This window comes from Paroedura picta, chromosome 2 (genome assembly GCF_049243985.1).
Source record: "Paroedura picta isolate Pp20150507F chromosome 2, Ppicta_v3.0, whole genome shotgun sequence".
NCBI classification, from domain to species: Eukaryota; Metazoa; Chordata; class Lepidosauria; order Squamata; family Gekkonidae; genus Paroedura; species Paroedura picta.
The window spans coordinates 5,530,533-5,556,826 of record NC_135370.1 but is presented as its reverse complement, the minus strand read 5'-3'; the positions used below and the strand labels follow the sequence as shown (position 1 = coordinate 5,556,826).

Below are 26,294 nucleotides of genomic sequence, written 5' to 3'. Positions count from 1 at the left end.
CAAAACCTTAAGCCTGATACTTACCTGGATGCTTTAGGCCAGCTTTTCTCAACTTTGTTACCATTGAGAAACCCCTGAAACATTATTCAGGCTTCACAAAACCCCAGAATTGCCTAATCATGCAGAATATGATTGGGAAGTAAACTATGTACATGCTGACCCAGGGCTCCTCTCCTTCTTACCCCCTCCAGGCCCATCACTGGCCATTTTAGGAGGGGAGTGTGAATCAAAATGACCATATATGATCATATCACCCAATTAAAAATATATTAAAAATTAATGCATGGGATCATAACCGAAAGTCTAACATGGGAAATGCAATTTATTTAAGTAGAATCATAGAATCATAGAATCATACAGTTGGAAGGGGCCGTACAGGCCATCTAGTCCAACCCCCTGCTCAACGCAGGATCAGCTCTAAGCATCCAAGAAAAGTGTGTATTCAACCTTTGCTTGAAGACTGCCAGTGAGGGGGAGCTCACCACCTCCCTAGGAAGCCTATTCCATTGCTGAACTACTCTGACTGTGAAAATTTTTTTCCTGATATCTAGCCTATATCGTTGTACAACCCATTACTGCGTGTCCTCTCCTCTGCAGCCAACAGAAACAGCATCCTGCCCTCCTCCAAGTGACAACCTTTCAAATACTTAAAGAGGGCTATCATGTCCCCTCTCAACCTCCTTTTCTCCAGGCTGAACATTCCCAAGTCCCTCAACCTATCTTCATAGGGCTTGGTCCCTTGGCCCCAGATCATCTTCGTCGCTCTCCTCTGTACCCTTTCAATTTTATCTACGTCCTTCTTGAAGTGAGGCCTCCAGAACTGCACACAGTACTCCAAGTGTGGTCTGACCAGTGCCGTATACAATGGGACTATGACATCTTGTGATTTTGATGTGATGCCCCTGTTGATACAGCCCAAAATGGCATTTGCCTTCTTTACCGCTGCATCACACTGCCTGCTCATGTTTAGTTTACAATCCACAAGTACTCCAAGGTCTCGTTCACACACAGTGTTACCTAGAAGCGTATCCCCCATCCAGTAGGCATGCTTTTCATTTTTCTGACCCAGATGCAGAACTTTACATTTATCTTTATTAAATTGCATCTTGTTCTCATTTGCCCATTTTTCCATTGTGTTCAGATCTCGTTGAACTCTGTCTCTATCTTCCGGAGTATTTGCCAGTCCTCCCAATTTGGTGTCATCTGCAAACTTGATGAGTCCCTCCACCCCCTTATCTAGATCATTAATAAATATGTTAAAAAGTACCAGGCCGAGCACCGAGTCCTGAGGTACCCCGCTACTCACCTCTCTCCAGTCTGATGAAACACCATTGACAACAACTCTTTGAGTGCGGTTCTCTAACCAATTCCCTATCCACTTAACTATCTGAAAATCCAGACTGCAGTCCTGCAACTTATCCATCAGAACATCATGGGGAACCTTGTCAAAAGCTTTGCTAAAATCCAAGTAAACGACATCAACCGAATTTCCCCGATCCAGCAAACCTGTTACTTGGTCAAAAAAGGAAACCAGGTTGGTCTGGCAGGACCTGTTGGAGACAAATCCATGCTGACTTCCTTGGATCACCAAATTGTCCTCCAGATGTTTGCAGATCGCTCCCTTTAATATCTGCTCCATTATCTTCTCCACAACAGAGGTCAGACTCACTGGTCTGTAGTTTCCTGGGTAATCCTTCCTCACTTTTTTGAAGATCGGAATAATGTTTGCTCTCTTCCAGTCCTCTGGGACATCTCCAGTCCTTAAAGAGGTCCCGAAGATGATGGACAAGGGCTGTGCAAGTTCTCTGGAAAGTTCTTTGAGCACTCTCGGGTGCATTTCATCCGGACCAGGGGATTTGAACTCATCCAGTGCAGCTAAATGCCTCTCGACAACTTCTCTATCCATGTTAACCTGCCACCCAGACACTATCCTTTGGCTACGGCCATCTCTAGATGTGCCTAAACACTTTGACCTGTGGGAAAAAACAGATGTAAAATAGGCACTAAGCCTTTCTGCTTTCTTTGCATCCTTCGTTAGAGTTTGTCCATCCGCACCCAACAGTGGGCCTATTGCCTCCTTTACTTTACGTTTGCTCCTCACATAACTGAAAAATCTTTTCTTGTTACAATGGACTTCCCTGGCCAATCTTAGCTCACTCTCAGCTTTGGCCTTTCTGATGTTTGATCTACAGTGCCTAGTAACCTGTAGGTACTCTTCTTTAGAGCTCTGTCCTTCCCTCCATTTCCTGAACATTTTCCTTTTCTTTCTTAGTTCCTCTTGAAGTTCTCTGTTCATCCAAATAGGCTTCTTAGAGCTCCTGCAGTGTTTTCGTCTTTCTGGGATAGTCATTGATTGAGCATGCAATAGCTCTTGTTTGAGTAGCGCCCACCCTTCACATGCTCCCTTCCCTTCCAGCATTCTCGTCCATGGTATGACACTCATCATGTCTCTGAGTTTATTAAACTTTGCCCTACAAAAATCCAACATCCGCGTCTGGCTACAAGCTTCTTTGGCTCCCCATCTCAAAAGGAATTCTATGAGGACATGGTCACTTCCCCCTAGGGTCCCCACCTCCTTCACCTCATCCACCAACTCTTGCCTGTTAGTCAGTATTAAGTCCAGTATGGCTGAACTTCTTGTGGGTTCATCTACCATTTGATAAATGAAATTGTCAGCCAGGCAGGTCAGAAAGTTGCATGACTGAGGATGCTTCGCAGAGTTTGTTTCCCAGCATACATCTGGGAAATTGAAGTCACCCATGATGACAAGGTCCTGCCACTTGGATATTTTCTCAAGCTGCTCAAAAAGTGCAGCATCCACATCCTCTCGTTGGTCAGGCGGTTGGTAGCAGACACCAACCACCACACTGTTTGTTTTCCCCTCGCTTATTTTCACCCAGATACTTCCCATTGTAGATATGCTCTCCTTCACTAGAATTTCCTGACAGGTAAGTCCTTTCCTCACATACAGTGCCACTCCTCCACCTCTTCGATCTATTCTGTTTTTTCTGAACAGTTCATATCCATCCACCATTACATTCCAGTCATGAGAATCATTCCACCAAGTTTCTGTGATGCCCACTAGATCATACCTTTCCATCAGCATGAGAAGTTCCAGCTCTTCCATCTTCTTGCCCATGCTTTCGGGCGTTAGTATAAAGACATCTGAATCCTTTAACTTTTGGTTCCCTATGAGCTGGCCTTGCCGGTTGGGCTGCCCCCGATCGTTCTCCTTCCTTACACTCCCCATGTTGATCGTCTCCTTCCCCTTGTGGCTTCAGTTTAAAGCTCTCCTGATGAATCTCCCCAGGTTCCTGCCAAACACATTCTTCCCCAGCTTCGATAAGTGCAGTCCATCAGGTGCTAGTCGGCCTTCCTCAAGAAAGCCTATCCCATGGTCCCAGAAACCAAATCTCTTCTGCTGGCACCAACTACGCAGCCACTGATTCACCTCCATTATCTTCCTCTCCCGATGCATTCCTCTTCCCTTGATAGGCAAGATTGAAGAGAATACCACTTGTGCCCCCATTTGCTTGAGTTTCCTCCCCAGATCTTGACAGTCTTTTTTAATAGGAGCGATGGTTTTCAGGGACATGTCATTCGTTCCCACATGGACCATCACAAATGGGTAGCGATCCGTAGATTTGAGGAGTTTGGGCAGCCGTTGTGAAACATCTTTAATTTCCACCCTGGCAAGCAACACACCTTTCGGGTTAGGGGGTCGGGCCCAGCCACATGGCGATCCATTCCTCTTAGCAGGGAGTCTCCAATTACCAGTACTCTCCTTTTTTTCCTCTTCTCAACACAATTTCCTTCTATCCCCGTGGCCTCTTCCCTTTGTCTTAGACTTTGTTTTGGGACCTCTTCCCTTGTTGACCCTTGTAACTCCTCTGCAAGGGCCTGAAATCTATTCTGGAGCTCCAAAGGCTCCGAGAACCGTCTCGCTCTACGCCGTTGAGTCTTTTTCCGAACTGTCTGCAGAGGCTCTGTAGTGAGGTCAATCTCCTTATCCTCTTCAGGACTGGTTGTATCCTCTTTATTCTGAGTTGCATGCCTCTGGTCTGTGAACTCCTCCCCTTTCTTACTTTGGGTCAGAGTAATAATGCTGTCTCCTAATCCCCTAATCCTTTCCTCCAAAAGTCTTACCAGTTTACACTTGGGGCAGATGTAGTCCATCGTCTTCTGGGAGGAAGGCAATCATGTCACACTCACTGCAGATGATGGAATGAGTGTCCTGGAGGTCCATTGTAATTTCTAGGCAGTGCAAGTACTAGGGAAATATAATCTACTGATTCTAATTGCTCGGCCAAGAACCGCAGGCTAAGAGCCACAGGCCAAAGAGCCCTTCGGCTCGTGCCTCTGACGAGGAGCACCCCTTTTTCATCCTCTCAGCTGTCACCCAGTAATCACCTCAGCCAGTTAGCACAATAGCGTCACCTGGTCAGCAGCAACACACCCCAGTAGCTCTCTCCATGTGCTCTCAGTTGTCTGTCCCTTTTGAATAGATTGTATCCCTCAATTTTAGTATTCCAATTGTGAGTATTATCCCACCAAGTTTCTGTGATTCCTATTAGGTCATAGCCCCCTTCCTCTATTTTGACTACTAGTTCCTCCTGCTTGTTTCCCATACTCTGTGCATTAGTGTGGAGACATTGTAATCCATCCTTTGTGTGCCTCATGGTTTTGGTTTTTGAACTTTCTTATTAGCTAGTAGTTCTCTGTTTTTTTAACATTCCCCGTAGATTTGAGATCTTGTCATCTTCAGATCTTGCCATCAGACCAAGTTCTGAATTTATGTCTCGCTCCCCCTTTGTGTCTAGTTTAAAGCCCTCTTCACCAGGTGTGCAAGGGTTCTCCCAAAAATACTTTTTCCGTCCCTTTTCCTTTACCTTTTCCCCCAGATCCACATATTCTTTTTGAGTATGTTCCATGTTCTGCTGGGCAGTATTATTTGTTCCTACATGGATGAGAAGGAAGGGGTAATGATCTGTGGGCTTGATGAGCTTGTCCAGCCGTTCTGTCACATCCAGGTAGGCAACAGACCTCTCGAGGCAACAAGTCAGGTCTACACACTGCGGCCTCTATAACTCTTAGCAAGGAATCCCCAATTACCAGTACCCGTTTTTTCGTACCCTTGGGAGCAGAACTAAAACTCTTTGTTGTGGAGGACTGTGAAGGGTTACGTGAGCTTTGTGGGGTCGGCAGGGGAGAAGGCCTAGAACTCTCACTTTTGGGGGCCTGTGACTTTTGTCCTGGTCTATGTTGGGGCTTGTTCTTCATAGGGGGTTGCACATGACTCTGTGTTCCTCAATCGACCTCTTCAGGCCGATCTTGGAACCGATTGCTGAACATCAGTGGGTCAGACCTTCTCCTTATTCTTCTACTCCTATGCGTAATGTTTTTCCAATTATTACCCTCCTGTATTAGGTGCTCCTGATTTTGTTTTGATAGATTTCCCTCCTCCTGCAGTGTAATCAATCATTTCTCTAATCCCCGGACCTTCTCCTCCAGCAGAGCCACTAATTTGCACTTGCTGCATTTGTAAAAATTGTCCCCCTGAGGTAAAAAGACTAACATTACGCAGATGGTATATGTCACTATGCAACCCTCTTCAGTCTTCATGCCACTTTGATTCATCTGAACTGCTCCACGAACAGTCCAACACTTCACTGAAACCTTCGGCTCGATCCTCAGTGGAAAGGCCAACAGCCAAGAGTCCTTTAGCTCTTGCTCTTGGCTACTTACACTGTATTCTGGTTTAATGCAGGCCCCAACAGTCCTTTGGGTTTTATTAGTATAGCGCTCGTCTCTGGCAAGCAAGAGCCTTTTATAACACAAAGGCCTTCTCAGCAGAGGGCGGAGCTAGCAGTCAGCTCCTGAGATAAAGTTCTGTTCTCCCAGATCCTCTTGTGCTTTTCCTCTTCTGCCTGCCCTGCACGCTTTATTTCGCTGCCATGGTGAAGGTCCCCTACCCTTGCTTCTCTTTACCCAAGATTCCTCCAGTCATGGACTTTCACACACCTTCTGCCTTCACTTCTCTTTTATTTGCAGTCTGAAATAGGGTTGTGGTGGCTAGAAAGGGTTGGCGGGATCTCAATAGAGTATAATAGTAGCCATCCCCCAAAGCATGCATTTTCTCCAGGTGGACCAATCTCTATAGTCTGGAAATCAGGTGCTATGATGGGATGTATGAACTATGGAAATAAGTCTTTGTATGTACAGTAGTACAACAATACTGATGTGTAGTAATGCAAAATAGTGTATACCTTCTAGTGTCTTCTAAAAATTCAGACACCGTTTTAAGTAAGGTCTACATTATTTCTTTTGTGAGCCTCGTCACAGTGTGTATATTTTGGATACTTACTACCATGCAGTCCACCTTTTGAAACTGGCTTCCATAGCAGGCTGAGAACCTGAACCCTGATCCTCCTGCTAAATAGAAGCCTGGCTTCACTAATCACATTTTGTGCTGTGTTTTTGCAGGGAAACCTAGATTCTATGCATCATTTCTGCTGAACAGCCAAGCCTCCACCCTCTGCCTTTCTTCAAACCTTTCTTCTGCCTTTCTTCTGTTTGGAATGGTCAGCAAGAGAAACAGTTTTTCACACGTTTTCCAGTAGGAGTTGGCTTAAATTCCTGAAATCAGATGCTTAGAGCCTCAACTAGTTACATCGTTTTCTTTGCCTTCAATAGCTGACTCCCCTGCGACTTGGAAAAATCCCCCTTCTCTGAGCTTCCAATTCTGCTGATCCCCAAATAAAATGGAGGCTTTAGAAGTGGACGATATCAGCCCAGCCTTGGAGGTGACCGAAGACTTCTTCAACACTTTTGATGCTAAACTGGAGAATGTTCAGCCAGCAAACGTTTATGGGATTCAAGAAGTTCCCAGACTCCTCGGGCACGAAGCTTTTAACAAGATTGCCACCTGCGGAGACCTGAGGAACCTTGCTTCTTTGGGGAAGAACAGCCTTTTTTTGGAACGCTGCAAAAATGGCCTCCTGGAAGCCAAAGTGGAGACGGCATTTCCTGCCAAAGAGCGTTTCGAGGTTCAAAGGGGAACCGTTCCCGACAACCTCTCCTGGATGGAACAGAGAGAGGACTCGACTTTTAACATCTTCAATATAGGCCAGAGGAGGAGGGACCGACCCCATTCTGTGAATGACATCCTAGGGCAGAGCGAGAAAGTGGCCTTCAAGCCGGGCCACAACCGGTCACGCTCGGATATCAGCTGCGTAAACTGGGGGATGGTCTTAAATGGCACTCCTCCGCAACAAGCATCCAATCAAATCAACAGAAACCCCAAGCTGACATTCATGCCAAGTGGATTTCAAAAAGGAGAGGATCTTCAAGGGAACACCGGTAAGTGTTCGTGCCTCACTGCAGCTAACTTTTCTGTTTATTCTTTATGTTCTTAGGAAAGAGAAGGGCGATACAGGCAGGAGGAGAATTGGAGTGGAGATCAGCCTTTGCTTTGCATGCAGAAGGGTGCAGGGTCAATCCCCAGCATCTCCCGTTAAAAGGACCAAGATGGCTATGCTGAGAGGAGCAATCATACAGATCACATAGACAAATGCTAGTGATACTGGTAAAATTCTGATTAGCTAGCTGTGAGCCCTCATCCGACTCACATGTGTTTGGTTTGCGGGTCTTCCCAAATTTTCTGCTCTGTTCAGAAATCCTTCAAATTACAGCCCATGACCTGCAACAGAAGCAACGCTGTCTGGTTTAACAAGGAAGGATCAAGGCAACTCTTCTGGCAGGTTAGTGTGTCCAGTAGGTGCTTGCTGCTAAATTAGGGGGTTTGGGCCCAGACTCATGCAGTTGAGGCAAGGAGGCCATGCTTCTCCTATTGCTATCTGATGACCTTTGATGCAATAGCACATACACTGAAGGTAAGATGCCACTGACAGATGGGGATGTTCTTAGCAATGACAGCAGTGTGGCTTCAGTAGCTCTGCTCAGCAGGAGCTGAAGTACTCCTCCAGCCAAAGGCTGATTCCTCTGACTTCAATGGCTCATCACCCGGAGGAAGAGCCACATGTTGGAGGAAAGGTTCCCCTAGGCCAGGGTTTTGTGAAACCCTGGGGTTTCTTTATGTCCTGGAAGGGTTTCCCAAATTGGTGGGAAATTTTGTATATTTAAAATTTGTTAAACATTTATCAGGTGATATGACTTTAAATGGTCATATTGCCCCCCCTCCCAAACGGCCAATGATGGGCCTGGAGGGGGTGGGATGGGGAGGGGCCCCAGGTGGCTATGCTTCCCAACCATATTCTGCGCCATCACACCACTTCTGAGATTTCTCAAAGCCTGAAGAATGTTTCAGGGGTTTCTCAGTGGTAAAAAAGTTGAGGAAGGCTGCTGTAGCTGAAGGAAGACTTCAGGCTTGGCTGATCAGACTGACTGGATCCACTCCAACAGTTGCAGCACAATCCTAAACAGAGTTATTGTGGTCTTAGTTAGCGTTGCCAGCTCTGGGTTGGGTAATATCTGGAGTTTGGGGGCAGGGTGAGCCTGGGGAGGGTGAGATTTAGAGGAGATGGATGTCAGCAGAATGCAATGCCGTAGAGCAGGGATTCCCAATCAGTGTTCCAGGAAACCCTGAAGTTGTGAAAGAACTCTACATGAGTTACGCGGCCTTTCCCAGAAGTTTGGATGGCTGCTGACATCACTAAATGCCCCTGGAGTCCACTTCCCCTGTTGCTCTACAGGCCTAGTGTGAGAACTTCAATTTTTAAATAAGTAACCTCATAGAAATGAAAGTTTCTTTATTTAAAGAAAATGAAGGCATCTATAACAAAGACCAAGTCAGGACTGAAGCATGAAGCACACAACAAGCAACATAGGGGTTTGTCCCCCCCCCCCCCATGGGAATTCAACCCAAGCACAGTTCAAAGAAGTAAAAAATAGATAACCATTTGGCAGTTATAACTACAGATCTGGGAACTCAGGGATACTAACCAAAGGGAGGGGAAGGAAGGTGCGGGGAGGGTAGGAAGTTGTAAAAGTTAGTGGCAGGAAACGACCTTGGGGTGTCAAACCAAAGCATCTGTGTTACCTCAGGGCAAGACAGGTCAAGCAAGCCCCCCCCCCAAACACCCCAGAAAGAAAAATGTTCTTTCTCTCCCTGATTACCCATTCTCAAAATATAGCGAGCACATGCACAATGCATTATGATTAGATATAATACAAACAAGGCAAGGGGGTATAATCTTCCAAACGAGAAATACGGTGTTGTTCTCTGCTGGTGTTTTATTATTATTTTTCCTTCTGTTTCTTCTTTTGGTCCCCATTTCTCAAGAAATTACTTTTAAAGAAGTAAGAGGCTACCTCCAGTCTTGGGCTATTTACTATGATTATCTCCCATTTTTCTGTGATGGGCTCTGATTTTCTTGATTTAATTTCCTTGCTCAGTGTAAGCAAACGGGAAGGATGGCCCAGAAAGCATTCAGTGAGAGGTATTATGTAGCGGTGGTACCTTGGGCAGGTGAGGGGGCCAAGCCGGGGGGGGCAGACTACACTGGGCCACGGGTGGCCCAGAGCAAAGAGTGTGGGAGGATAGCCTGCGCCAGCTATCCCTCGAGAATATGCCCATTTTTGAATTTTAATCACTTGCATTGTCCCAGTTTGAAGAGGGAGTGGATGAAATCAGTTCCACCAGCGCTGCAGTGAAGGAAAGGCAGAGAGAATGCCTGGCTGTTAGGGATGAGGAAGGGAGAGAGGCCTTTTCTGTCATTCAACAAAAGCCAGGCTGAACCTCTTCAGTGATGGGAAGGAGCGAGAGCAGCAGCTGGGGGAGGGACGGGACCCAGTTTTGAATGTGGGAGAAACTTGAAGTGTCATCTGCACTTGACAGAAAGGAGAAGGTTCAAGCCAACTTGTCATCTGGGCTGCAGCAGCCATGCTGTTTTGTTTATTAGATTAGGAGGGAGGGAAGATGGCTGTTGAATGCATATCCATTATCTGCACTACAAAGGGATTAGTGTGGGTTTAAAGGAAATAAATGGCTTTCTGAGCTAACACAAAAATCCTAATTAATATTGGAGCCAGAGATGAGAAGCAAATAACTTTTTCCCCTCCTCCCTTGCACTCTTTTTTTCATCCATCTCCCTCTCTCCCTTTTTGCATTTGGATTGAATTTAATTATCCCTCTACATCCTTCTGCAATTATACTTTCTTCTTCAGCTTTTCTGTGAGGCTTGCTTTGCTATTAGTGTACGGAAATCAATAAGAAGTTTGTTGGTTTGAATATTTTAGATTTTAAAAAAAATTCAAATGGCATGTCAGTTACAATGACTTTACACTTGGAGAAGACATACTGGCTAAAAATACTGTCATGTTAAATATGAATTTAACTCTGGACCATTATGCACTCGGTAGTTCTTAGCTTGTTTTGATTACAGATGTGACAAAAAAAATTTACCCTTCATGATTCAAAGTGAAGTAGGATTAGGGATGTCACTGAAGCCTGAGGCAGCATGTAGGAGAACAGCACCAAGGCGCAGATCACCTGATCACCGAGGCAGCCGAGCGGAGGCGCACATCCCTAAGTAGGATTGCCGCCTCTGGAAATTTAGGGGAGGGGATGGAACCTTAGGAGGACAGGGACCTCGGCAGGCTGTCATGCCATAGATGCCAGAGCAGCCATTTTCTCCAGGGTAACTGATCTTTGTGGTCTGGAGATCAACTGTAATTCTGGAAGATAGCCAGGCTTTACCTGGAGGCTGGCAGCGTTAATACAACAAACACAAATATGAGAACATAAGAGAAGCCATGTTGGATCAGGCCAATGGCCCATCCAGTCCAATACCCTGTGTCACACAGTGGCCAAAAACAAGCGGATTTTTGGGGTGCATGGGTTGCTAGTTTGGACCACCTCAAGAAGGCTCAGAGTCACTGTATGTACTTCTGTGACAAGGGGAAATGGTTTATAAGCATGGCACATATCCAGGGAATGCAGCATTGTCCAACATTTATCACCCACCCTACCCAGTGAACCTTCATCTTCAAGTATGTGAGGGAGAACATTACTGCCAGACCCATGTAAGCAACAGTTGACAATTGCTTCTTCATTCTTCATATATGTTCCTATCGGAGTTCAGCCATCAAAACACTGGGACTGGGGCCACTTGGTGTACTTCTAAACTCTGTTCTATCCCCAGACAGGAGGTGGTGGGGGCTAGGGAGGAACTGACACTGATGTTGTGTAACACCAGGTTGACCAGCAACAAATCCTCCACCCTGTGAGACTATTTTTATGTTTTAGTGAGAATCCTGGTTGCAGTGCTCTGCACCACTTGCAGTTTCCGGATCAAGGATAAGTGTAGGCCTGCATAGAGCAAGTTGCAGAAGTCCAGTCTAGAGGTGACCATCGCATGGATCACTGTGGCTAGGTGCTCTGGTTCCAGGTAGGGCGCTAGTAGTTTGGCTTGGCAGAGGTGGTAAAATGCCAGCCGTGTTACCTTTGTGACCTGGGCTTCCATTGTAAGGAAAGCATCCAGGATCACGCCCAGGTTCCTAGCAGAGTGAGTCGCTAGGAGCTGCACACCGTCCAGGGTGGGCAGGCGCGCTTCCTCCCATGGTCCCTTCCTACCCAACCACAGGATCCTACCCAACCATAGGAATACACCAAAATATCATCAATGTAGACCAGCACCCCCTGATACAATAAATCATGCATAATTTCATTTATCATGTTCATGAACACACCCGGAGCGCCGGCGAGGCCGAACGGCATGACGGTATATTCAAATTGGCCCAAGGGGGTGTTGAAAGCCGTCAGGTACTCATGCCCCTTCTTTATGCGGACCCTGTAATAGGCTTCTCTCAAGTCCAGTTTTGTAAAAATCCGGGCCCTCCCCAAATGCCCCAACAAGTCCTTAATCAAAGGCAATGGGTAGGCATTGCAGGTGGAAACAGCATTCAGCCCCCTGTAGTCCGTACAGAGGCGCAGGGACCCATCCTTCTTTTTCACGAAGAGGACTGGGGCGGCCAGGGGGGAAGTGGCCGGTCTGATAAAACCCCTAGCTAAATTCTTGTCCAGGAACTCCCTGAGCTCCTTCATTTCCCTCGGGCTCATGGAGTACAATTTGGCTTTGGGAAGCGGCTCCCCCTTCTTCAGCTCAATTGCACAGTCTGTTTTGCGGTGGGGAGGCAGTTGGTCGCATTCAATCTCTGCAAACACATCCTCAAACTCTCGATACTCCCGTGGGAGGGCAGGCGCCCTAGCCGCCCCCACTGCGGCCACGGTTCGACAGCCCTGAGCGGGTAGGGGTCGCACATGCTGCTTGCAACCCTGAGACGAAAACTTCACTGTCCCCTTCTTCCACTTCACTGTGGAATCGTGTTCCCGCAACCAGTCCAGCCCCAACACACACGGAAATGCGGAGTGAGGCGCTACCAGGGGTTGGATTTGCTCCCAATGTTTTTCAATGTCCAAGTCCATCGGGAGCGTTTTCACTGTGGCCTCCCCCCCTGGGGCATATTTCCCATCCAATTGAGTGATGGGTAGGGGCTCCCCCAGAGGCACCTTCCCCACCCCCAAAGTCTCGGCTAGCGCTGGGCTAACTAGGGTTTTGGTACAACCCGAGTCCACTATGCAACGAACCCCCAGTTTTTTCCCAGAGTTGGGCTCTGTGAGAGTAGCGGGCAAGAGAACCAGGGGAGAGTCACTCACCACGCGTTTGCCCCTGCCGGAGACCTGCTGGCGGGGCGCCTTCACAGCAGGTCGTCGTCGTTTCCCAACTGCTCCCCCGATTGTATTTCTTCTTCTTGGCTGCTGCCTTCCGATTCCTCCACCATAGTTGCGGCTCCAGCCGGAGCAAACAGGGACTTGGCGGTTTTCTTCGGGACCACTTTCTTGGTTGTAGAGGCTTTGGCTGGGGTTCCCCCCGATGGCGAGGTCTTAGCTGGGCATTGGGCTAGGAAATGGCCAGCCTGGCCGCAGCCCAGGCATAATCCTTTTTCCATGCGCCGAGAGCGCTCGCTCGGTTCCAGTTTAGCTTTGGGCTTGGCTTTCTTAGGGGTAGAGGTCTTTCCACCCGTCTTGTCTGCGATTCCTTTATATTCAGCTGCCCGCTCCAGACGCCCTTCCATCTCTCCCGCCAGCTGCACCCATCCCAAAACGGTCAGAGGATCGTCTAGAAGGAGGCACTTGCTGGACAGGTCTCCGGAGAGTCCCCCCACGAAAGCATGCACTCTCTGGGGTTCCGTCCAATCCGGAACAGCTGATGAAAGTTTTTTAAATTCTCGGGCATACTCGGTCACCGTCATTGTCCCTTGCTTCAGGACCTTGAGTTTCTTCTCCGCTGTCTCCTTCTCAAAGGGCTCCACGTACATCAAGCGCATGTTTCTCAGGAAGTGATTGTAGTTACGAACTGCTCTCGGATTGTAACGGTAGAGGTCCATGAACCACTTTGCCGCCTCTCCCTCCAAACACTCTCCCACGAAACGAATGCGCTCGGCATCATCATTAAAAGTGAACCCCATGTCCTTCATGTAGGCTTGGAGATGAACCAGGAACGATGGAAAAGTTGACGAATCACCCGAGAACCTGGCCTTAAACTTGTAGGTGCTCCGCATCTCCACTCCCCTGAGATGAGGAGGCAGACATCCCGGGCCCCAATCCATCAGAGCCCGCGCTCCACGAGGGTGCGGGCGCACCCCTCGACCAACTCCTGCCGCTGCTCTCGCCGCCGCCGCCGCTCTCGCTGCCGCCGCTGCTCTGGCCGCCGCCGCCGCTCTGGCTGCCGCCACCGCTTCAGCCGCTCCACCAGCCACCGCCACTGCTCCGTCCGCTGCTCCTGCTCCATCAGCAGCCGCCGCTGCAATTTGTAATCCACCGGCTCCTGCTCCATCAGCCAGTCCCTGGGCCACGACTTGACCCAAACCCTGGAGTCCCGCTCCTCTCCCGGCGTTGGCCACACCGAGGTCATCGTCTTCTTCCTCCTCCTCCTCCTCCAGTTGCGCTGCCGCTCTCGCCACCGCCAGAGCCGCGGCTTCGGCTTCGGCTGCGGCATTCATCGCCGCCTCTTCGCGCTCCCTTAGGGTGGGAAGGTCCCCCAGCCGTTGGCCGCCGGGCTCGCGGAAGTCTGCTTGCAACTCTCGCAGCAAGTGTCTCGCCTCATGCTGCGCCTCAGGATCCAACTGTCCCGACACTACCTGTAGCCAGCTGGTCACCTTGCCGATTCTCTGCTGCAACTCCTGCACCTCGAGAGTGGTCGCCATCCCTTGACTGGACACCCCCGCAGGCAGTTGGTCAGGCCACAGCTCATCACCTGTCAGGTGGTCGTACTTCGACAGACGTCTGCGTTCGGTGATGTGCTTTTCCAGGAACTCCGCGTGGCCCGGGGTCGCATCTCCCAAGGCTCTGGCCATGCCCGAACTAAACGAGCCCGCGCCGGCCACTTCACCCTGAGAGAAGTCCCATTCCAGGCCCTCTTCCTGCTCGGTATAGATAATGCCTTCGTCCTGCATGTTGGCAGGCGAAAGGTGTTGGCAGATTTGACTTAATGTCAGACATTGAAAGAACTCACAACTAACTTCTTAATAATAAGAAAGCTTTATTGAGAAGCACTACAAACATCTAGGTAAATTTCTAGTGGGGAATTTCTAATTTAATAATCTAATCTAATAACTAATTTCTAGTGGGGAAGGCACTGGCAAACCACCCCGTATTGAGTCTGCCAAGAAAACGCTAGAGGGCGTCACCCCAAGGGTCAGACATGACTCGGTGCTTGCACAGGGGATACCTTTACCTTTTACCTTTACAAACATCTAGACTAGCGAAGTCAAATCTGGCTTGAGGGCAGATTTGCTTCTTCTTATCAATACAATTCTTCCGCCCAAAACTTGAAAGTTCCCAAGGGAGGGGAGAGGGAGAGAAGAGACACTTGCAATTAATAACAGTGTTACATTCTCATGGCCTTCCATTCTCATGGTCTTCCACTGTTGATAGTGAAACCAGACCCAGCCGAGAGGCCCCAGGAAGAGATAGTGGAAACAATAACATACATTTCACTTTCTACTTGTTAGCATGATTACAGGACCTGGAGCAAACAGGCACCAAGCAATATAACTGTCATGGAAGAACTCAGGCTAATTTATGGCAGGGTTTCTAACAATCCTGACACCCCCTCCCTCTCAGAACTCCACCAGAGTTCTCTGGTCCTGTTTTGCACTGTTGCAATGCATTGTTGCATTGTTTATACTGTTATATTGTTATAACTATTAGTTATTACTATTGTTGTTGTTAGGTGCGAAGTCATGTCCGACCCAGCGCGACCCCATAGACAATGATCCTCCAGGCCCTCCTGCCCTCCACCATTCCCTGGAGTCCACTTAAGTTTGTACCTACTGCTTCAGTGGCTCCATCCAGCTACCTCATTCTCTGTCGTCCCCTTCTTCTTTTGCCCTCAATCGCTCCCAGAATTAGGCTCTTCTCCAGGGAGTCCTTCCTTCTCATGAGGTGGCCAAAGTATCTGAGTTTCATCTTCAGGATCTGGCCTTCTAAAGAGCAGTCAGGGCTGATCTCCTCTAGGACTGACCGGTTTGTTTGCCTTGCAGTCCAAGGAACTCGCAAGAGCCTTCTCCAGCACCAGAGTTGAAAAGCCTCAATTCTTTGACGCTCGACCTTCCTTATGGTCCAGCTTTCACAGCCATACATTGCAACTGGGAAGACCATAGCTTTAACTAGACGCACTTTTGTTAGCAGGGTGATGTCTCTGCTTTTTAGGATGCTGTCTAGATTTGCCATAGCTTTCCTCCCCAGGAGCAAGCGTCTTTTAATTTCTTTGCTGCAGTCCCCATCTGGAGTGATCTTGGAGCCCAGGAAAATAAAATCTGTCACTACTTCCATTTCTTCCCCATCTATTTGCCAGGAATTGAGAGGGCTGGATACCATGATCTTCGTTTTCTTGATGTTGAGTTTCAAGCCAACTTTTGCACTCTCCTCCTTCACCCGCATCAACAGGCTCTTTAGTTCCTCTTCACTTTCTGCCATTAGAGTGGTAACATCTGCATATGTGAGGTTGTTGATATTTCTCCCTGCAATCTTGTTCCCAATTTGTGACTCATCTAACCTCGCCTTTCTCATGATGTGCTCCGCATACAAGTTAAATAGGCTAGGCGACAGTATACAGCCTTGCCGAACTCCTTTCTCAATTTTGAACCAATCAGTGATTCCATGCCCAGTTCTCACTGTTGTTTCTTGACTTGCATATAGGTTTCTCAAGAGAAAGATAAGATGCTCTGTTATTCCTATCTTTTTAAGAACTTGCCACAATTTGTTGTGCTCCACACAATCAAAGGCTTTAGCATAGTCAATGAAGCAGAAGTAGACGTTTTTCTGGATCTCCCTAGCTTTCTCCATAGAATCATAGAATCATAGAGTTGAAAGGGGCCATACAGGCCATCCAGTCCAACCCCCTGCTCAACGCAGGATCAGCCCAAAGCGTCCTAAAGCATCCAAGAAAAATGTGTATCCAACCTTTGCTTGAAGACTGCCAGTGAGGGGGAGCTCACCACCTCCTTAGGCAGCCTATTCCACTGCTGAACTACTCTGACTGTGAAAATTTTTTCCTGTTATCTAGCCTATATCGTTGTACTTGTAGTTTTAACCCATTACTGCGTGTCCTTTCCTCTGCAGCCAATGGGAACAGCATCCTGCCCTCCTCCAAATGACAACCTTTCAAATACTAAATGTGAGGGACTCAGCTACTGTTATAAAAGTAGCAAAGTTTTTACTGGAATTTTAAATGAAAATCTTTTACGATAGATTTTACATCTGGAACTGTTTGAAATTTTCGTTTTATGCTTTGCAATTTTATGCCAAGGTACTCTGAATCTGAATCTATAGGGCTTCACCTACATATTGGCCATACCATTCTAAGTCATTGCATACTTCTGATACAAATTTGGTTCTTAGCCATCACTCACCCTTTCACTCGTTTTGTATTCTCCAGCCGTTTTGGCTCCTGTGCACCCATGAACCCGTTCCTTCCTCTAGACGCGCCCTTCTCAATGTTTCTACCAATCAGAACCTTCTGAAATGTTCTTCAGGCTTTGAAAACCCCCAGAAGTGGAGTGATCTTGCAGAATATGGTTGGGAAGCATAGCTGTATATGCACTCACCAGGGCACCTCCCCTTCTCCTCCTGGGGTGAGGACATCTTGCTGGGTGAGATTCCACCGTCAGATCAAGGGAGGCAGGAACTTAACAGTTATTCTTCCGGTCCCTAGGTGGCGCTCCACCGGCTCCCTCAGTTCGGTTTCTGCCTCGGAGGGAGAGCAGGGAGCTAGAGACCGGCATAGAGATTTTCCCAATTTGTTAAGCCAATTTGTGTAGTCGTTTGGTTTATCTTTCGTTTGTCTTAAGTGTTGCCTTACTTCTCCTCTCCGCAAAAAAACAAAACAAAAAAACCTTTCCCCCTCACCTTTGTGTGTGTGTGTGTGTGTGGCCTGCTCTGGGACAAGCCGTTAAAGGCAAACTTCCCACAAGCTAGAAGGACAAGCTCTGCTCCGCTGCGATGGCTGACGACCTCCTGTCCGAAGGAGAGCTGGAGGCACCAATGGAGCTCACGGAGCAGGAGCCAAAAAAGCTGGAGGGCGCGCCAGAGGCCGTTCCCAAACCAGCCAATGAAGAGCCGGGCCGCCAAGCCGCAAAACGACACAAGGCTGACAGAAAAGATGTGTGGTGGCTATTTTGAAAACAATTGGGCAGGTGGCTCTGCACATTCAAGCAGGTCCCCGCTTACTCGCGAGGAGACCTGGTGAGAGGAGGAGAGCGATGAAAGGCATTCAAGGAGTACAGTAAGGCCCAGTGGGCAATATTTATTGTCTAAAGAATTAATTGTTTGCATTTCAGAGTTGGTTCAGGCCCAACTAGATAAAAGAGAAAGGGAGTCTGTGGAAGGTAGAAATTACAGACAGGCCTCACCTGACCAGGGAGGGAGGATAATGTGGAGATGGGATCTCATAGTGCCTCCTGGCCCACCAAAGCAGCACACAAAAGGCCACACTGGAGCCCTGATAGGGAATCCTCTCCATCTACAGCGGACAATTCCTCTGTGCAGGACGATGGGGAATTTTTGTCAGATTAGGAGGTGATTGAAATTATGGAACTACCTGAAGTCTCAAACAGGTTTTTTAAACCTGAGGACTACCAATACCTACTGCCAAAGTGTTTGAATGCACTAGACTTGAAGTGGAAGCAAGGGATAGATGATCCAGCAGATCAGGACCCTAGAAGGCCTTATGGAAATAAAGAGTACTTTCCTCCAGAAGAGGATGTACCTAGGAATTTTCCATTGCCAATATTCTTTGAGAAAAAATTCAGAGCGGGGACTGGAGAGCAGTGTTAGACCTAAAGTACTTAAATCACTTTATCAGACTCTGTCACTTCAGGATGGAAAATCTCAAGTCCATCTCGGAGGCACTTCAGAGAGGAGAATTCCTCACATCCATGGACCTGACGGAAGCGTACCTGCACATGCCGATTCTAGAAGTTCACAAGAAGTTCCTCAGGTTCTGTGTGGGCCCACGCCACTATCAGTACAGGTCGTTAACTTTTGGACTATCAACAGCGCCCAGAGTCTTCTCCAAATTGAAAATCGCCCCACTAGCCTTCCTCAGAAGTCATGGAATACACCTGCATCCGTATTTAGACGACCTGTTACTGAGAACAGAATCTCTCCAGCAGGCGCGCGAACACACCAGGTTTGCAATGCAAATGCTTCAGGACTTCGGATTCCTAATGAACCTTCAAAAGAGCTCACTGAAGCCTCACTGAAGCCTTCTCAATCTCTTCAACATCTAGGAGTCCGAATAGATACAGTGGCATCCAGGCTCTTCATGACAGAAAAGAAAATTCAAAAGACCAAAGAGTTGGCAAAGATGATAATCAAAGGAAGATCATCGTCCTTGATGACCCTGGCAAGCCTGATGGGCATCCTGATCTCGAATTTATGCACACTGGAATAGGGAAGGCTACACTCCCGTCAGTTGCAGAGTCTACTACGGCCTCTTCAGCACGAAATATCCTTAAAAAGAGACAAAAAAGTAAAGGTTCCACCTGCAGTAAAGACCAGTCTGTCCTGGTGGACAAAGATAGACAACCTGTCAAAAGGAAAATTATTCGGCCCGCGACAGGAAAAGCAGGTATTCACAGACGCCAGCCTGAAGGGATGGGGGTGACGGTAGAGGGGCAGTCAGCCCAAGGAAAATGGACCGCTGTGGATTCAATTCTTCCAATAAATGTTCTGGAAATGAAAGCGATGTTCAGGACCCTCCAGTTCTTTTATCATCGCCTACTGCACTCTCACGTGGTGGTGAGGATGGACATCTGTGCAGATTGGCTCAGCAGAACAACCATATCACCAACAGAATGGCAACTAAAACCAGAACTGTTCAGGTGGATAACATCAAGGTTAGGTTAGCAAATATTGGACCTGTTTGCATCAGTGAGCAACAGTCAGCTTTCCAGGTTTTTCTCGCGGTACTCCCACCCATCGGCAGAGGACACGGATGCACTGATGGCTCAGTGGCCAAGAGGTCTGCTGTATGCATTTCCACCCTTTCCAGTAATCACACGCCTACTCGCAAGGATACAGGAGCTCGGAGCGGAAGAAATTCTGATAGCTCCAAGATGGCCTCAATGGCCATGGTTCTCAACACTGATCAGATTGTCGGTACAGGAACCACTGCAGATACCAACACAACCAGATATGCTCCAACAAGGGCCCATTTGGCACCCGGATCCGGAATGGTTAAGACTGACCGCTTGGAGGTTGAGCAGGGCCAATTAAGCAGAGAAGGTTTTAGTTTAGAAGTGATCAATACAATGATGGCTTCTAGAAGGCAATCAACGAACAGGCTGTACAATGCATCTTGGAAAGCGTTTGTACGATGGTGCAGGAGGAAGAAGGTGGGCCACCTGTCTCTTAGACTACGGGATGTTCTTCAGTTTCTTCAGGATGGCTTGGCTCAAAAATTGAAGGTAGCCACATTACGATGCCAGCTGGCGGCCTTGGTATCAGTTTTTCAGAACTTCAGAGGAAAACCAATTTCGAGGTATCTACACATAGTGCGCTTCCTGAGAGGAGTGGCTCAACTTCAGGGCCTGTCTTCCCATAGGTTTCCTACTTGGAATTTGAATAGAGTGTTGACAGGAATGACACAACATCCCTTTGAACCTATAACGGAAAGTGCCATGAAGCATCTGAGGATGAAGACGGTATTTCTGGTAGCGATAACTTCGGCTAACTTCCTCTCGGTCAGGAAAGAGCTATGTATTTTCCACAAAGACAAAGTAAGGATGGACCCGGCGTTCAAACCAAAGATTCTGTCCACCTTCCATCACAACCAAGATTTAGTCCTGCCCTCATTCTGTCCTAAACTGGTACATCCAAAAGAAGTAATGTGGCATTCTCTGGATGTGCGTCATGCTCTGAAAGCTTACCTGGGTAGGACAGAAAGCTTTAGAAAGTCTGATTCTCTCTTTGTGTCACTGGCAGCCCCGAACCAGGGTTTGAAGATGTCCAGCAGAGCCTTAGGAAGATGCTTACGGGCAGCTATTGCAGAGGCATATTGAGTTCAGAAGATGTCTCCACCAGCTGGCATCACGGCTCATTCTGTAAGGAGCACAGCAACGTCAGTGGCGCTGTTTAGCAGAGCTTCAATTGAAGAGATTTGCAGGGCTGCAACTTGGTCAAATGCCTCGACATTCATTCGACATTACAAAATAGACGCATACAGCTCAGCTGAAGCAGCCTTTGGACGTAGAGTATCACAACATATAATTAACACAGATGACGATGGCCCACCCTAAGAATCTTACTGCTATGGGAGGTCCCAGCAAGATGTCCTCACCCCAGGAGGAGAATGACCATTGAATACATACCGAGAAGGGTCCTTCTCTCCTGGGGTATAAGAGGACATCTTGATCCCTCCCTTCCATCGTCAAGAAGGCAAAAAAGGTGGTCTGAATTCAATACAACAGGAAGTAGTGTCTCAGAGCAGACCTTACGGTATAGTGTGTGTCACACGTTTCGCTATTTATTATATGTTTATTCTTGGTTCTTCTTCATATGTTTTTAAGGTTCCTAGGTTGAGTGAAGTTATTATAGTTATTATAATTATTTGATCCTGACAAGAGGATGGCTTTGGCAGTGGCCGAACTGAGGGAGCCACGTGAGCGCCAACTAGGGACCGGAAGAAGAACTGTTAAGTTCCTGCCTCCCTTGATCCGACGGTGGAATCTCACCCAGCAAGATGTCCTCTTATACCCCAGGAGAGAAGGACCCTTCTCGGTATGTATTCAATGGTCATTCCCACCCCCTCCAGGCCCATGATCTCCAATTTTGAGAGAGGGCAGGTCAACATGTTTAACAAATTTTAAAAATATATAAAAAATTCCAGGACCATCAAGAAACCCCAGGGTTGAGAAAGCATGCTCTAGCCGGTGCTGAGGCAGCTGAATTGGTTGCCAGTTGTCCGGATCCGGTTCAAGGTTTTGGTTTTAACCTTTAAGGCCTTATGCAGATTGGGCCCCACATACATGAGGTACCGCCTGTCGCCCTATTCCCCCTGCAGGGCTTTACGCTCTGTGGGTGAGGATTTATTGATCATTCCCGGCCCGAGAGAGGCACGCCTGGCTTCGACCAGGGCCAGGGCCTTTTTGGTCCTGGCCCCAACCTGGTGGAATGAGCTCCCGGGTGAGCTGCGGGCCCTGCAGGCCCTTGCTGTCTTCTGCGGGGCCTGCAAAATGGAGCTCTTCCGCCAGGTCTATGGTTGAGGCCAGGTTAGTGAAGGAAGAACAATTGGGGTCCCCCTGTTGCCAACAACGGACACCATCTGATTTGTCTCTTCCCTCTCCTCCCTCTAGTATTTGAATGGGGGTGGGGGGTTGACGGTTCCACCATCTTTACTTGCTGTTGATTGTTGCTGTTATAGTCCTTTTAATGGGGTTTAATGGGGTGTTTAGTGGGACGTATGTAAACCGCCACGAGCCTTTGGGAGTGGCAGTCAATAAATAGAATAAATAAATAAATCATAGAATCATAGAGTTGGAAGGGGCCATACAGGCCATCTAGTCCAACCCCCTGTTCAACACAGGATCAGCCCTAAGCATCCTAAAGCATCCAAGAAAAGTGTGTATCCAACCTTTGCTTGAAGACTGCCAGTGAGGGGGGGAGCTCACCACCTCCTTAGGCAGCCTATTCCACTGCTGAACTACTCTGACTGTGAAAATTTTTTCCCTGATATCTAGCCTATATCGTTGTACTTGAAGTTTAAACCCATTACTGCATGTCCTCTCCTCTGCAGCCAACAGAAACAGCATCCTGCCCTCCTCCAAGTGACAATCTTTCAAATACTTAAAGAAGGCTATCATGTCCCCTCTCAACCTCCTTTTCTCCTTGCTGAACATTCCCAAGTCCCTCAACTTATCTTCATAGGGCTTGGTCCCTTGGCCCCAGATCATCTTCGTCGCTCTCCTCTGTACCCTTTCAATTTTATCGACGTCCTTCTTGAAGTGAGGCCTCCAGAACTGCACACAGTACTCCGGGTGTGGTCTGACCAATGCCGTATACAATGGGACTATGACATCTTGTGATTTTGATGTGATGCCCCTGTTGATACAGCCCAAAATGGCATTTGCCTTTTTTACCGCTGCATCACACTGCCTGCTCATGTTTAGTTTACAATCCACAAGTACCCCAAGGTCTCGTTCACACACAGTGTTACCTAGAAGGGTATCCCCCATCCAGTAGACATGCTTTTCATTTTTCTGACCCAGATGCAGAACTTTACACTTATCTTTATTAAATTGCATCTTGTTCTCATTTGCCCATTTTTCCATTGTGTTCAGATCTCGTTGAACTCTGTCTCTATCTTCCGGAGTATTTGCCAGTCCTCCCTATTTGGTGTCATCTGCAAACGTGATGAGTAGTCCCTCCACCCCCTCATCTAGATCATTAATAAATATGTTAAAAAGTACCGGGCCGAGCACCGAGCCCTGAGGTACCCCGCTACTCACTTCCCTCCAGTCTGAAGAAACACCATTGACAACAACTCTTTGAGTGTGGTTCTCTAACCAATTCCCTATCCACTTAACTATCTGAAAATCCAGATTGCAGTCCTTCACCTTATCCATCAGAACATCATGGGGAACCTTGTCAAAAGCTTTACTAAAATCCAAGTAAATGACATCAACCGAATTTCCACGATCCAGCAAACCTGTTACTTGGTCAAAAATGGAAACCAGGTTGGTCTGGCAGGACCTGTTGGAGACAAATCCATGCTGACTTCCTTGATCACCAAATTGTCCTCCAGATGTTTGCAGATCGCTCCCTTTAATATCTGCTCCATTATCTTCCCCACAACAGAGGTCAGACTCACTGGCCTGTAGTTTCCTGGGTCATCCTTCCTCCCTTTTTTGAAGATCGGAATAACGTTTGCTCTCTTCCAGTCCTCCGGGACATCTCCAGTCCTTAAAGAGGTCCCGAAGATGATGGACAAGGGCTGTGCAAGTTCTCTGGAAAGTTCTTTGAGCACTCTCGGGTGCATTTCATCCGGACCAGGGGATTTGAACTCATCCAGTGCCGCTAAATGCCTCTCGACAACCTCTCTATCCATGTTAACCTGCCACCCAGACTCTATCCTTTGGCTACGGCCATCTCTAGATGTGCCTAAACACTTTGACCTGTGGGGAAAAACAGATGTAAAATAGGCACTAAGCCTTTCTGCTTTCTCTGCATCTTCCGTTAGAGTTTGTCCATCCGCACCCAACAGTAGGCCTATTGCCTCCTTTACTTTACGTTTGCTCCTCACATAACTGAAAAATCTTTTCTTGTTACAATGGGCTTCCCTGGCCAATCTTAGCTCACTCTCAGCTTTTATTTATTTATAAATAAATAAATAAGTAGATTGATGCAAATACCAATTTGTTCCCCTGGCTGAGAATTATAGAGAGAACTTGAAAGCACTGACTTTTCATTTGAAATTCTCTTTCAGAACATAAGCCCACCTTCTCCAGTATCCTGAAGAAAGGCTACCTAGAAGTTAAGAACCACCATGATGGCTACTGGCAGGCCTGTTACGCAGAGCTTTCTCCCAGCAAACTGTACCTGTATCAGTTGGACAGAAGTGGCAACCCAACCCTCCCCACCATCTACCTGCTTTTGCATTTCCAAAGCATCAATATGGAGACCAAAGTTGTTGACGCCGTCCTCTTTGACAACTCGCATCTCCAACTCAAGGCGGAATCACCCCGGGAAGCCTTGGATTGGGGGCAGAAGCTTTGGGAAGCCGTGTGTTCGTTGGTCCCATCTTTCTTGCAGCCTCCAGGAGAAGTGGAGAACTCGCAGAAGCTGGACAATGCGCAGTGCGGCCTCGCTCAGAATCACAGCGCATGGAAGGAACCTCCTGATTGTTTCCAAACAGCGTCTGCACCCCAGGACATCAAAGACTACCATATCATTCTCAAGTCAGGGACACTTTACAGACTCACACTCCAAAACAACTGGAAAACATTCCATTTTGTGCTCAGCCCCTCGTTTCTCATGGCTTTTCAGCCTGGTGGGCTCGATGAAGACCCCCTGCTGAGCTACAATATTGACACGTGCCTCTCGGTCCAGACCGACATTCTGGATGATTGTGACTCCTGCTTTCAGGTGATCTTTCCTCAAGATGTGCTCCGTCTACGGGCGGAAACCCGCCAAAGAGCTCAGGAATGGATGGAGGCCTTGAAATGCAGTGTTAATGCGGCAAGAAGCTTAGGCCCCGAACTGCAAGTGACGCTCAGAAACAAAGCCCAGGACCCATCTCGCAGGAAAGAACTGCGGAGAATCAAGCGTCAGTCAGTCACCACCAGCTTTCTGAGCATCCTGACCACCTTGTCTTTGGAAAGAGGGCTGACAGCCCAGAGTTTCAAGTGCGCAGGTAAGAAGATCTGTAGAAGATACAGAACAGAGCATAAGAGATCTATTGTTTTTTCTGTGGGTTTTGATTATTTCTGGGGTTTGGCCACTGTGTGACACAGTGTTGGACTAGATGACCCTCTCTCAACTTTTTTTAACTGTTGAGAAACCCCCTGAAACATTATTCAGGCTTTGTGAAACCCCAGAAGTGGCTTGATCATGCAGAATAGGATTGGGAAGCACAGCTGAGCCTTCGGGGAGGGCGGTATATAAATCTAAATAAATAAATAAATAATAAAATAAAATAATAAAAATCGCCCACCAGGGGCCCTTCCTGTTCCCACCCCTCCAGGCCCTTCATTTACCTTTTTTTTTTGGGGGGGGGGACACAGGTCAACATGACCACCATATATGACCTTATCACCTGATCATTGTTTAAGAAATAAAAAATATATTTAAAATTCATTAACTGCCACCCATTTGGGAAACCCTTCCAGGACCATCAAGAAACCCCAAGGTTTCATGAAAGCCTGGACTAGATAATCCAACTTGGCTTTGCTGTTTGTTGTGTCTTTGGCTTTCACTGAACTGGTCAATGGAAGCTGGTGCCAAAATTTTTAGGGGGTGAATTTTTATTTTTATAAAGATATACAGAAAAGAAAAAAAATCAGTTATAATATATCCCCATCCCTCGAACTCCCATGGTCCCTTCCCCCCCCCCCCTCGATCCTAGCTTCACTTGGTGAGATAGTCCAAGTAGAAGCTCCACTGCTTTTGGAATTCTTCCCTTGATTTTTTGTTTATAGATGTAGGTTTTGCCATTTTCACTAATTCAACAAGTTTGTCCAGCCATACATCAATAGTAAAATCAATCCTTGGTCTCTTATAGTCCCAAATAAACTCATTTAGCTCTGATTTCCATTTGTATTGCCTCTATCAATCAAGGATAAGATGTTAATACTTGAAATAAAAAATTAAGCTTGGGTAGAATGTTCATTTTAACTGTGTTTCCACTGAGAAACAGCTCTAACTGTCAGGAACTTCTTCCGGATGTTTAGATGGAATTTCTTTTGAATTAATTTCATCCCATTTGTTCTGGTCTGTCCCTCTGGGGCAAGAGAGAACAATTCTGCTCCATCCTCCATATGGCACCCTTTTAAATACTTGAAGATGGTTAATCAGATCCCCTCTCAGTCGTCTCCTCTCTAGGCTAAACAACCTTTCTTCATATGTCTTGGTCTCCAAACCCCTAACCATCTTTGTTGCCCTCCTCTGGACACGTTCCAGTTTGTCAACATCCCTCTTCAACTGGGGCACCCAAAATATGCTGCTTTTCTCTACCAGTAGTCTCAAAGTGGCTTACAATCACCTTCCCTTTCCT

At 47.4% G+C, this 26,294-nt stretch overlaps 1 protein-coding gene across 5 annotated transcripts in view; it reads left to right on the top strand.

Moving 5' to 3' along the window:
- PLEKHM3 (pleckstrin homology domain containing M3) overlaps positions 1 to 26,294 on the top strand; it is a 180,873-nt gene that overhangs the window by 2,319 nt on the left and 152,260 nt on the right. For 3 of the 5 annotated variants that reach the window (XR_013227978.1, XM_077319268.1, XM_077319267.1), the window contains exons 2-3: positions 6,484 to 7,359; positions 24,009 to 24,935. Coding sequence is in view for 4 of the 5 variants with exons in the window: in XM_077319268.1 (XP_077175383.1) it covers positions 6,762 to 7,359; positions 24,009 to 24,935 (1,525 nt within the window). In the remaining variant the exon portion in view is untranslated. Of the gene's footprint in view, positions 1 to 6,483; positions 7,360 to 7,396; positions 7,761 to 17,253; positions 21,305 to 24,008; positions 24,936 to 26,294 lie in introns of those variants that run through there. The other 2 variants (XM_077319269.1, XM_077319270.1) reach the window with 2 other exon arrangements.